Source organism: Cottoperca gobio, chromosome 2 (assembly GCF_900634415.1).
Source record: "Cottoperca gobio chromosome 2, fCotGob3.1, whole genome shotgun sequence".
Lineage (NCBI taxonomy): Eukaryota > Metazoa > Chordata > Actinopteri > Perciformes > Bovichtidae > Cottoperca > Cottoperca gobio.
Window position 1 is genome coordinate 6,330,287 of NC_041356.1, and position 12,647 is coordinate 6,342,933.

The following is a 12,647-nucleotide window of genomic DNA, read 5'->3' on the forward strand; positions in this document are numbered from 1 at the left end:
AAATTATGATTGTGAGATAAAGCCTCCCGTTGTACTCTTTGTGTGTGTGTGTGTGTGTGTGTGTGTGTGTGAGTGAGAGAGAGAGAAGCAGAAACTAGCTTTAGACATAAGTCATATGTCTTTTTCTATTAAATATAGCAGTTATAAGGATGTCTAGGATTTATGTCTCTGTCTTTGAATCAAACGGACTCTCTAAACACAAGGTAAAGAATTGTCACATTTTTAATTTATATTTTTAATTTTAAGGTAATTCTTATATTAATATTTATTAATAATATGGTATTAATTGGGTGTCTGTTAGCCTTCAAACTGTCAAACGATCCTGTGAAGCTGTATTCAGTTCTCTTTACATACTACGTCAAATTAAGATGTGCATTAAATACAACTTTTCCCCAATTGTGATTTTTGTAATTTTAAAATAAATTCTTGCAAACTTTTCAAAGCACTTTAGATTCAGGAAGAGGACTTTACAGTTTATTTTTTATACATTATTGCTGCCACAATCAGGACACATGACAACTGTCAGCATTAAATAGTTTTAAACAGCTTCATTGGCATAAACACAAAACATTGAGTGAAATCACACCATGCAAAGTGAAAGTCACAACTGATAAACTGCATGTACTGTGTATGTCAGGCCTTTATCAGATGTGTGTGTGTTTGTGTGCGTGAGTGTGCAAGTAGTCCATACTTTACATAGTGAATTATATGAGTGAAATGTTCATGTTGCTCATCAGGAACCCCTGCAGGTACGCTGCCAGAAGGTTGAGGATGTGTTGTTTGGCTCTGATAACCACCATGATGGCAGCTTACACAGATGTGACAGACACAACAGCCATGTCTGTCTGTGGTCTCTGGCAGTGTCAGATAAAGGAGGAAAAATGCTAATGTCAAAACACTTCCAGCATGTTGATCTTGCTCCTGGTGGTGGTGGGAGGGGGGCTGCAGGAAGCAACAGGACTCATGGGAAATGGAAATAAAACAACAGTGATGTAGGCCTATTGATATTTCAGTATTATATGCAACACCTATTATTACTTAAACGCACAATAGCCTATGTCATTTTCTGCCAATAGGCTGCCTAATTAACCGCGGAGGTCTCCAAAAACAGACACAGTGAGTAAAAACACTAAATAAAGCAATTTCGTGTCAAAACTCTTTGTTACTGCTCCGCAGTTCGACCGATGAAGAGGCTGCAAACTAATTGTTAATATTAGATCAATTTCTTTCTCTGTTAATTTGAGCTCCAGGCATGCAGGAGGTTATTACCATGAGCCGAATTATCCATAGAGGTCTACTGCTCTCCAAGTCAAATGGACACGGTGAGTGAAACCAGTAAAAACACTAAATAAGTAGTTTCACATTAAAAATCATTGTTTCTCCAAGAGGTTCGGCGAACATAGGCTTATGGGGCTCGCGAGCTAATCGCTAACGTTAGCTCATCTTGTTTCTCTGATCATTTAAGTTCCAGACATTCAGGAAGTTTTTACCAGGAGCCAAATTTCCTGCAGAGGTCCCCGCTCTCCAAAACAAATGGACCCGGTGATTAAAACCGGTGAAAACACTGAATAAAGCATTTTCACATTAAAAATCAGGGTTTCTCCAACGCAGTTCGTCAGCCGCTGATGTTTGCTCATCTTATTTATATAATACCTTATGATCCAGACATCTGATGGCCAAAATCTTTCATTCTGTCATTACATAGCCTATAGTTAAAACGACCAAGGTCTAAAACGTGTACCCTATTGTACATTTGGCTTAAAACTGGATAGAAAGTAAATTACCTTGATTAAAATACAGATTTCTAGATTGTTCAAGGTTTAAACATTTTGGATAGTGTAAGTACACAACTCAACAAAATATATAACATCGGTCTAGTCGTTTTTAGATGTTTTAATGCTGAAATGTTATATATTATAGGCTACCTTTAAAGCGGGAGACATTGTCATAGAGGTTAGTCTCATTTGTAAATTAACACATTGTAACGTAAGCAGGGTCTGAATGAGCAACAGACACATACATTCAGTATATCAGGGAAGTTAAAACTGTTGAAGTCGGGTCACTTTTGATCATTCCCTCCAGAAAGAGAAGCAGGGAAGCTCTGAATGAAACAAGATTAAAGAGTTTGGCCATTATTGTTTTCACATGGATTCACTTGACCTCCATGATTCTTCTTCGTAGCTTTCAGGATCAGGCTGATATATGGGGATGATATATTATTGCTTTATTAGAAACTGGATTTGAAAGCCCATATTTCAGCCAAACCTTCATCCACACTGCGCTGCCATGCCAAACTCTCTCTGGCTCTGCTGTCCTCAGCTGCTCAGCAGGACGATGATGTAAATGAGAAGCAGGCAGATGAGGATGAGGGTGAAGTTGACGAAGAGCTCCTGCAGGTTCCTCCTGGCTTGGGGAGTTACCTCGATCTGAGACGCTCGGCGGATGGCCGACTTGGTCATGTGCTGGACGCGCTCCATGGAGACAGGTTAGGTTATGATCAGCTGTATTATGAGAGGAGAGAGATCGGTCAGGCTGCTGGGCCTGTTTTGGACCAAGAGGAGCTGGACTGAGAGGGTCAGGCTGGTTTGAGGAGGTGTCTGGAGAGGAGCTCAGGTCAGCCTGGCCTAAAGTGGTTCAGTCCTGATTATTCAACAAAAACAGAGGCCTCTTCTCTCTGCTGGCTGAAAAAACACAGACAGAAAGAAAGGAGTGTTAAAGACATTTGTTTGCTGTGCCGTGCGCACTTTAAACTAATTAAATTTAAAATACGACAGCACCCTCCTCTGCATGATGTCTCCTGGTTGTTGTGTGACCTTTCTGTATCGCAGCACATGGTGTGATGATAAGAGAGCTGCTCAGAAGAGCCAGCACAGGTCTGCTGATGAGTTAAGCCAGACTGTAGCAGTGGCAGCAACCCAATGTGACTGAGGAGGTGTGCTTTCTCATTGTGCAATGGAAAGACATGAACTGAAGTGCTATAAGACAGCTATTTCCAACTCACAGGTGGGGCTCACAGTGCCATCTAGTGGCCCACGGAGGTAGCCTACTGCCTTGTGTCATCTGATCTGGGACTCTCCTGGCATCACAGACACTGTGACAAGGTGACCGTGCTTTTGCATTAGCGGCTCCAACAAACAGGTCAACACTTCAACATATAACACAGAAGAAGAGAACAACATGCAGGCAGCTTCGTATTCCTGGAGGTTTGAGGGTAATCTGCTGCGTGTGTTTGTCCTGTCGCTTAAAACAAGTATCCTATTTATTCTTTCACTACACTGTCAATCATTCACTTCCATTTTTCTGTTTTATTACTTGGCTGAGTTGTGGGATCAAAGATGACATTTGATGCCTTCTCCAGACTTTTCAACACATCTATTTTTATCATTTCACTTTTGTCTCTTCCACACTTGATCTGCTTCTGAGTCAGCCATTATCACCTGACATGTTAACACCTTAACACACACACACTTGCTTTAACCCCTTGGGATCAGTCTGCTTTGAGACCTTTAACTTCTCACCCGACGGAAGCGTCTGCTCTGACAACCAGGAGATTTGATTCCTAAGCCCTGAAGACTCACAGCGTCTGTGCATGTACGGTAAAATGTGTCTCACCTGGAATTACCTGCATTAAGAGGCCTGGTTTAGTTGGAATTTAATATATAAAGCTGTAATTGTATTGGATTGATTTAAGAAGAAACGGCTGACACATTCATGGTTTGTGCATGATGTCGTCTAGGTGGTAGAAAAAAGAAAGTAACTACAGTAAAGAAGCCAATTGGCATTTGCGATCCGTCCTGTTCTGTGATTGGCTTACACGCCTGTCAGTCAAGAAAACTCCCCCTCCCAAACAAAGAAAAGTAGAATCTCACTCAATTGCAGTTGTTGATCACTTGACTGATGAGTCAGTGAGCGTATAAAACAGTTAATAAAATAGGTTTTTCAAAAAGTGTGAATCACCGCAACTACGAGAGGTAAATGAGCATACAGTCATAAATGAATAAAATACAGTCTGATGGGTCCAGTAGTCCAGATGAGCTGACAGATAAATACACACTATGTAATGTGAAAGCTGTCACGTGTTGACACCATCTAGTGGCCGTTAGAGGAACTTCAGCCGTGGATTCCCCACTCAGCTGTGGTGGCTTAAACAAACGGCGAAAATCCTCAATTCCCTTGTGGCATATGAGAGCAGCCTTTAAATTCTGGGCTTCCCTGTAACGGCAGCTCATACTGGACCTAAAACAATAACAATCCATTATTTATAGTGTGAGGCCTCTGAATCAGAGAAAATTAGATTAAAGATCCTTTTTCTTCCGCCAGTACTTTGACCTCTGGGGTTAAATTGGGATTGTATTGTGTGCTAATTGCCGTGGGACTAACGTGTGAGCGGCTGGTGCTCCACGTCGTCCCCTCGTCCGTACACATTCTGCGCCGAGTGCCGGCTGTCAATCATTTCATGCGAGAACACGGGACGTCGTTCTCCTCTGTGACAAGTCATTTCCACAAAAGAGAAATGAAAAAGGGAAATGTTGACAGTAAATAAAACCCAGGCTTTTCGTCAACAAGCCTTTTGTTCATCACTTGCTACTGTCGTGGACCACACAGACACAGCTGAGGTTAAAGCTGAGGTGCCAGGACCCCCAAGGGGCCCGCTGATTAAATCTGAAGCATGATGAGCAAGAGAGAAGATCTCTGCTGCACTCATATCTCTGCTTTATTTTTAGATGGTATCACTGTTAAAGCACAGTTAACTCTTTTGTACTAGGGAAAGAACCATAGTCGGGCTTTTACAAACACAATCAGCTGTTTTTATAAATATCAGCTGTTGCCCGGAGATAAATACATCCAGTGTGACCAACGGAGGAGCGTGACGCGTCCACGTGCAGTCAGATAGTTTCTGTTTTCCTAGGTGATCCATCTTTAGAGACACTGAGGACAGATTCCTCCATGCCTCCGCAGTCAGGATTCTGACAGCTATCGAGCAGTAACATGTAGGTTAGATGCTGACCTATTATCTTAAGTGGGGCACGGTCAGTGTCTCCCAACTGCTGATGAATAAAACATCTTTAAATGTCTAAATGTAGGTGTCTGAGAGGTATTTATGTGGCTTTGTTGTAAAACGATACTGTAGGATTAATCCAAGAATTTGAAAAGGTATTCAACAATAAGATCATCAGTTAATAAATCTTGGTAAATAAATAAAAATGGCAACAATTTTGATAATCGATACCAAATTATTCATCTAGAAAATAATCTGCAGATGAATTGATAAAGAGAAGAAATGTTGGTTGAAGCCCTGTTAATTTGTATATTTGTTTATTTATTCTTTACTGTATCGTGTATCTTACTTGACAACACGTGTCTCTGTTCACTTACTTTGTTTTAGTTTATTTTTCGTATGTATTTATAACTGTAAAGGTCATTGTAGAGGTCACCGTGGAATAAAGAAAAGTCTAAAAGTCTCTTAAAACGCATAAACTCAGGTCCCTAACTATGTCTAATGAAACACTTCCTCAAGTTTCTCATATCCTTCACCATGAATATCAGCGAAGCACCAGATTGATTCTCTGAGGGCAATATAATTTATTATCATAATAACCTTGATCTATGAAATCAATGTTTAGATTTGAGATGATTCGGCTCCACGGCTGTGCTTTGGATGGAAAGTAAGAAGTGGAGACGATCCTCTGGGAGCTTCAGCCCCCCCCCCCCCCCCCCCCCCCTGTGTTTACTGTATCTGAACAATTACTTTTTTTATAAGAATCAGTGATTCATACAGTTTTCCTCTGGAACACATAGTTACCATCACTGTTAAGACCGGAAGATCAATGAAGTGCTCGTCTAACTACCCGACTGGTTAAATAAACGACTCATTTACACTTTAAAAAGCCATTAAGGTTCCTTAAGAAACTGTTTCATGGTCATTTAATCCACTAGAAGTAACAATACTCAATGTGCTCTAATGACTGTTCGAGCCTTATGATTAATTCTAAGCTTTATTATCTCGTACACATCATTTATCATCGTTATCTCACCCATCTACTGCTATGTAATGAAGTTAGTCATGAAGAACAGATGTGTCTTGAGAGGATGCTGCTTCTTACCTTTCAGACGAGAACAGAGCCGGCTGGAGTTTGAAAGAGAAATGTTGGATATGCATCGCTCTGCAAGGCTGTAAACACAATGTGAGAGAGGGAGAGAGAGAGAGAGAGGAGGGAGGGAGGAGGGAGGGAGGGAGGGAGGGAGGGAGAGGCAGGACATCCTAGAAAGGATTTTAGGAGAGTGGGGACACCAAGGTCGTACCATGTCTGGTGAATTATACGTGCAAAAATCTGAAAGTTGTACCTAAAATGTTCACAATTACAAAATGACAAGCTGAGAACAATTAATTATTTGAATCTGTTAGCATCCCATTCACTAATAATAATAATAATAATAATAATAATAATAATAATAATAATAATAATAATAATAGTAGCTATTGTATGTCTTAGAACTATTTGTTTTTGTTTTTTGTAAAAAGTCACACAAATCACTGAAAGTCTAGCATTAAAACACAACATTGGGGATCTGTCTATCAAAACTTTAATTTTCAGACACTATTTCCCAAAAGACCTTTTTGATTGTTGACATATTTCAGACGGCAGAGACTACAGTTGCCATGACGTCAGAAGAGCATCCTTTCAAAGAACAATGAACTTCTAATTCTTAAGAATATTCAGACATAGAAACTAAATTAAAGTATAAAAAATGTAAATATCCTAAATAAAAGAAAAACATAAACAAAATAATTAATTACATTTTGATATAAACACTTTCGTAAAAACAACGAGCAATATTCAGGTCAGCAAAAATATCCACGTATCGTGTGTTGCACAGGTCACCATGTTTGGATTCCACAGCTAGCTTGCCGTTTGGCCTCCAATCAAACATCATAGCTGCACTACTCCATTGTCTTCATTATCCTGACAGCCTGATAGACGCACTCAGCAGCTGATGGCGCCTCTAAATATACAGTTTGGCCACGACCGCGCCAGCAAAGAGCCTCGGGATTGATCCTCTGGGATCCTGATATTGTTGCAGCAATGACAAAATAATTTCCCAAATAGCCTTATTATCTGTATCTTGTATCCTTTAAGCTGGTATTAATTCACCTATGTAACAACATGCACACGTCTTCTATTGTTGCTGCTGTTGGAGAACAGCACAACAGCACCAGATACGATTAATTTATAAAAGCTTGTCTGCTTATCCCATCCAATCAGAGATTCAACGTTTGTAAGGTCATTAACCCGCCAACCTTCAACAGGGTTAGGGTTCAGACCTAACCCTAACCCTAACCTTCAACAGGGTTAGGGTTCAACCCTAACCCTAACCTTCAACAGGGTTAGGTTTCAGACTTAACCCTAACCTTCAACAGGGTTAGGGTTCAATGTGCTAATGTTTCTTTTTGTGACATACTCTGCTTACTAACTGATATCATTATAAATATAGTTTACAAGCGCTTCAAAAAAGTCTGGAGAAAGAAAAAATACCCCTCCCCCCACCCTGCTTTGGCCCAGAAAGCTTCGCATCTGCCATAAAAGGAGAACGTGCATGTAAACAGCTGCGTGTGATGTACTGGGCAGTCGCTGCTCCGCTGCTGGATACACACTTCAGTCTCAGTACAAGCAGATGTGTCCATCACCCTCTTTTATGTGAACTGTATTCGTCCAAAGATGAAACACCGATCCTCCCTTTGGAAAAGCTGAGATCTTGAATACAATAGACTACTGTTAGCAGGAGAATAAGAAGTAAAGACGAGGGGAAAGTATGTTACATGTGATAAGATGCCATAAACAAGTCGACATGCTAACTGTCTGACACTTTAGTTTCATCCCTCTGGAGGTCATTATCACCCACTTCTGTATCAGTTCCTTTTATAAAGTATTTCTGTCGGAGATATTCCCTGGGAGAGCAGGAAAGCAGCGAGTTGAATTCATGTTTTTAAAGTCTTAGTGTGGTTACAGTCTAGAAGTTTTTGTTTTTCAGGTCTTTGTATTCGTACACAGACCTTACTTTGGCCCTTAAAAGAAAGAAAACAGGTATTGTCCCGGAGGGTTACATCATCATTTTATTTCACGCACTGCTCAATTGTGAGATTGTGAGGCTTTTGGATTTAGCTTCCATGACACGTCTGCTTTCAGACTAGTGGAAAGAAAACATCCCAAATACACATTTAGGTGTTTATTTTACTTTGTCGATTTGCGATTTCAAGTTCACGAAAAGTTAGTACTAGATAATGCCTCATTTACAGTTCACACAGTGATAAAATAGATATAGAACAATCTTTGGACTCTTAATATGTCAACACAGTGAAACAAGAATTTTGAGCCAATGTTCAGATTTCTGAAAATGTATGCAAATGAGCACATATTTAATAAGATAATGTCTCATTTGCATATTTAAACATAACATTTCGGAAAAACTTGTAATACAAAAAACATTTGTCTTAATGTAAGTAATTAACTGGGGAAGTTTCATGTTGATATCTACTAGTTAAATGTTTGACCCTGTTCACCTGGGCAGACTGTACAATGCAGTGCACAATAAAAGAAAGTCTATTTGAAAGGCCATCTGTCTCCAAAGGGTTGAAGATTTGTATTTTAGATTTCTTTATGTGCTTCACAGCCTCGCTCCGTCTGGTGCTTTGCTTAGAGTAAAGTTGAGTTTCTCTGGCAACATAAGAAGTATACATGAACATCTGACGGTTTATAAGTGTCTCGATTATCCATGTCCAGTCTTTTATTTCCAGCTGAAAAATAATTCAAAAAACATGTTCCACGAGAAAGCAGTTTTCTTTTGTTGTTGTCACCAGAGCGGTTGAGCTGCGCAGCCTTACATGGTGAAATGCCTGCTGCTCTGACCTCAGACTAGAACGAGAGGAAGATGCAGAGTGAGAGAAACTACGACAGGAAACAGACAAAGCTTCTGCTGCCAGTCAGAAGACAAAGTTTTGTTCTGATCTGCCTCGTAGTGGATGTTCTCTGATGAGGTATTCAGAAGAGAAAGCATTTGAGGTGGCATGTTTTCTCAGGTACCAGTTAGACAATGAAGTATGATTCAGGAGAACAAACCTTAAACCTGCATACTATCCAGCAGGGGGCGACTCCACTGGTCCGAATGTATAGAAGTCTATGAGAAAAATACCATGACACTGAATTTTACAACAAAATAAGCCTCCAGGAACTTACACGCATTTGCATTGGCAACCCATTGAAATGCACGAGTTGTCTGAAGATGGGCTTACTCCCCTGAGGACACACAAAGTATGCAGGAAAGTGGCGTCTCGTATCACCCTTACTGTAACTCCATTAAAGCAGGAATGTTTGGCACTGCACGTCAGCCGTGACAGAAGGAAGTGTTGAGGATATATTGAGTTACAAAGGCCTAAGCTGCTCTTTTCCTCCTGCGCAGAGCTGTTACTGAAACTAATATTGCACATTAATTGATTGCATTATTACAACACGGGCATTCATTACGCTTTTAAGACCCTCCTTGTCGTCTTGTTGATGTAATTGTCGTATATTGTGTGTAAGACATGAGGGATGATGGGAGAGGCAGGGAAAGGGCATTTTAGGGTTGAAGAAGGACGGAGGGAGGGTTTAAACCAGCGGCTGTGGAGGACTTACTACTGCTGTTGGCAGCTTCACACACATTCTCTCTTTCCCAGTTTCTCTCTCTGTTCTCCAGATATAGCCAGCTATGTGGAGAAGCGTACAACAAGCTTTTCCCCCAGAGGCCTCTGTCTAAGAGCAGGGTTTATCTGATATGGGCTGTTGAAGCACAGTACCAACCGAGGACACAACAATGCCCCTCTGAAACTCCCTGTAATGACATTAAAGTGTTCGATAATAGAATTTCACAAAGATTACATTTAGAAAAATCTAATTTAGAAACCCAGGTGGGGTTAAAGGTTCCTTCAGGCAGTGCAGGATGTAGAGCCTCACCAGTAGAGGGTGAATGTTGTAACTTCAGGATAACCAGTCAACCTTACAGGGACAACTCACCCCAAAACCCCTGTGACCTGTAGTGCTTATCAATCTAGAATACTTTGGTGTGTTCGGGCTTGTGGGGCTTAAAGCGCCATTTAACAGCAATGTCTCTTTCCAGAAACCCTGAGCCGGTTACTCAGCATGATGCAGCAGTTTCCTGTAGGAACTTTTGTTATTTTACTGTTATGAGAGAAAAGTTAGTTGTTTTTTTGGCGATTTGAGTCCCAAGAGAAAAATATGTGTTTTTGTTTTTGTTGTGTCCCTTTTTAAAATCTCAAAAGGATCCACCAGGGTTTAAGGTTTAACTTGGTTACAATTAATATTTATCAATGAGTATTTCTGCATCAGTCTGCACACTAACTAATCAAACTGAACACAATCTGAAAATACAAGATGCCTGCAGTTGAAACACAGACGTCATTCAGCTTAATCTGATCGTCTCATTTTAATGAGTTACTTGGATTCAATTAGCTGGAGGTGTGTGTGTGTGTGTGTGTGTGTGTGTGTGTGTGTGTGTGTGTGTGTGTGTGTGTGTGTGTGTGTGTGTGTGTGTGTGTGTGAGAGAATCTTTGGAGCAATAAAGATACCATGAGTGATTTAACATGAAGGTGACTGACAGTGTTTACAGCCTGTCAGGGACGATTATTCATGCGTCTTTAGTTAGTGTAGAGGTTCTGTGTGTGGACCCGTAGTGACTCATGGTATTTATTACCATATACATAATATGGAATCAGGTGTTATCTCCTATAAAATACTTTCATAGTCAATTATCAGCATGAGGACAAACAGTTATTTTTCTTGTGATAAATGCAGCGCACCCCGTCTGAGGCGTTCAGGCATTACATCTCAAGTAATCCACAAATCCTGCACACCTCACCTGTCCATCTGAAATAAATCAAACGCACCCAACCTACTAAATACGAAACACCGCAAATCCGGCACACCTGACGTTGAATCTCAAATGACTTCTAACCCAGACTACTTATGCACCACAATGGGCTGAAGCAGCCACAGCAGGCTCCCGTTGTAACAGTAATCCAGGCATGAGCACCGCGCTTCAATAAAACCACATAAAACCAATGCGGTTGGGCGGGCCTCCCGAAATAAAACACTTGCAAATCCGCAGCACCTGATCGCCGTCGTCCCCTGTCACGTCTCCAAAAGAATCACTCGGATCCTACAAACAACGGCGTTCCCCAGAGACACCCGGCAACAATCACTCACTAGTGCCTCGGGACACTCAGCCTCTAAAAATAACACCAGTCCAGTGCAGCAGATTTCTGGACACACTTGTCATTCCTCTGAAAATAGAAACCCAAATCAACAGGGGGGGGGGGGGGGGGGTTACTGTGAGATCAGAACAGTTTGTGTACAAAATACTTTCACAACATCTGTTGCGTCTTTGCGAGCTGGAGAGAGAATGTTTTTCCATTTGCTGCGAGCTGAAAGATACACGTCGATATGAGCGGTAGTGATGAATGAAATGTTTCTGCTCATCCTCTAACAAACACTGATGAGTGGCGAAAACTCGTCTCCTAATAATAGTTTCCATCAGCGGTACTGTCTGTCTCCTGTCAAAAGTAAGAAAACTTCAATACAAATCACATTGACAGTTGGAATTGACAATAAGTTGTGAGGCTCCATTTAAATAAGGATATAAATGATCAAAAAACTAAATATCTACTTACTGACATGTATTTCATTTCACCTAACCGTACCACACAGTCCAACTTTATTCTTTTTACTGTATTGTTTTGTAGAAATATCGTACAGATACAAACGTGTCGTAAAGTCCTAACTAAAGGTTCTTATCACTGGCCTTCATCGGGCCTTCTTTCCATCGTGTCATCACATCGAGTCTATAAAAAGATTCACAAAGGCGGCGCTGAGCTGCTCTCTGTCGGGACTCCTGCAGAAACAACAACAGCTACCTGCTAAACGTGAAACAGCCTTCCTTTATTGCAGTTGATGTAAATGTCTCCTCTGCATGGAAATGCAGCCCTGTGGACTGACTCCCCAGCTCATCGTTAGCGTGATAGCTCGCTAATGCTTCTCCCGATGGTCCCCCCACTGTAAAACGCCTTGAGGGGGATTGTCCATAACTCAATAATTTGTATGACAAGTTAAGTTGATTTATTTGCTTGTGTATGGCTGGGCTCACTCAAATATCCTCTCAGGGCCATAGCCAGGATTTAAGAAGCACTGTCCTGAGGTCATGAGAGAGTTCGACTTTTTGGTTTGATTCTACAGAAAGCCTTATTTCGAACAAAATGACATGCTGGAGGTTTAATATGTTTCCTTTTCATACACGTTTATACTCGAATATTGGCTTTAAGGGCCCTGCAGGGCGTCCGTATCTGTCTGAAGGGCCTTGGTCCCTCCGCTTCACTTCTCAAGAGTGAGAAACATTCGGTTTGAAGTCAAATATGTGATTGGCTCCAGTTATTCAGAGCCTTCTGATATGATGGTGAAGTCATCTGAAGGGCTGTGATTGGTTGTTGAGGTTGACATCGAGGATTGTGATTGGAGGATGAGGCATCTAAAGGGTTTGTTGGATCAGAGCAGTGGAAACATATTTGCTCTATTTATAAAGGCCCATTTAACAGAAGAGGG

At 41.0% G+C, this 12,647-nt stretch overlaps 2 protein-coding genes across 4 annotated transcripts in view; one reads left to right on the plus strand and one right to left on the minus strand.

Moving 5' to 3' along the window:
• Positions 1 to 524: 524 nt before the first annotated feature.
• Positions 525 to 6,174, minus strand: pln2 (phospholamban 2). 3 transcript variants are annotated; one of them, XM_029448931.1, is made up of 2 exons: positions 6,105 to 6,174; positions 525 to 2,681 (listed from the first exon to the last, which is right to left on the minus strand). In XM_029448931.1, exon 2 carries the CDS (start codon positions 2,475 to 2,477, stop codon positions 2,316 to 2,318), a length of 162 nt encoding a protein of 53 aa, XP_029304791.1. In that variant the 5' UTR covers positions 2,478 to 2,681; positions 6,105 to 6,174; the 3' UTR covers positions 525 to 2,315. The 3 variants fall into 3 exon arrangements, with proteins under 3 accessions (XP_029304791.1, XP_029304799.1, XP_029304807.1); XM_029448939.1 differs by lacking the exon at positions 6,105 to 6,174 and adding an exon at positions 2,814 to 3,192; XM_029448947.1 differs by lacking the exon at positions 6,105 to 6,174 and adding an exon at positions 2,778 to 2,881.
• Positions 995 to 12,647, plus strand: part of LOC115019283 (T-cell surface antigen CD2-like) — a 22,299-nt gene continuing 10,646 nt past the window's right edge. Inside the window, 2 exon segments of the mRNA XM_029448772.1 lie at positions 995 to 1,116; positions 1,245 to 1,322. Of these exon segments, the coding sequence (XP_029304632.1) occupies positions 1,253 to 1,322 (70 nt within the window). The 5' untranslated portion in view covers positions 995 to 1,116; positions 1,245 to 1,252.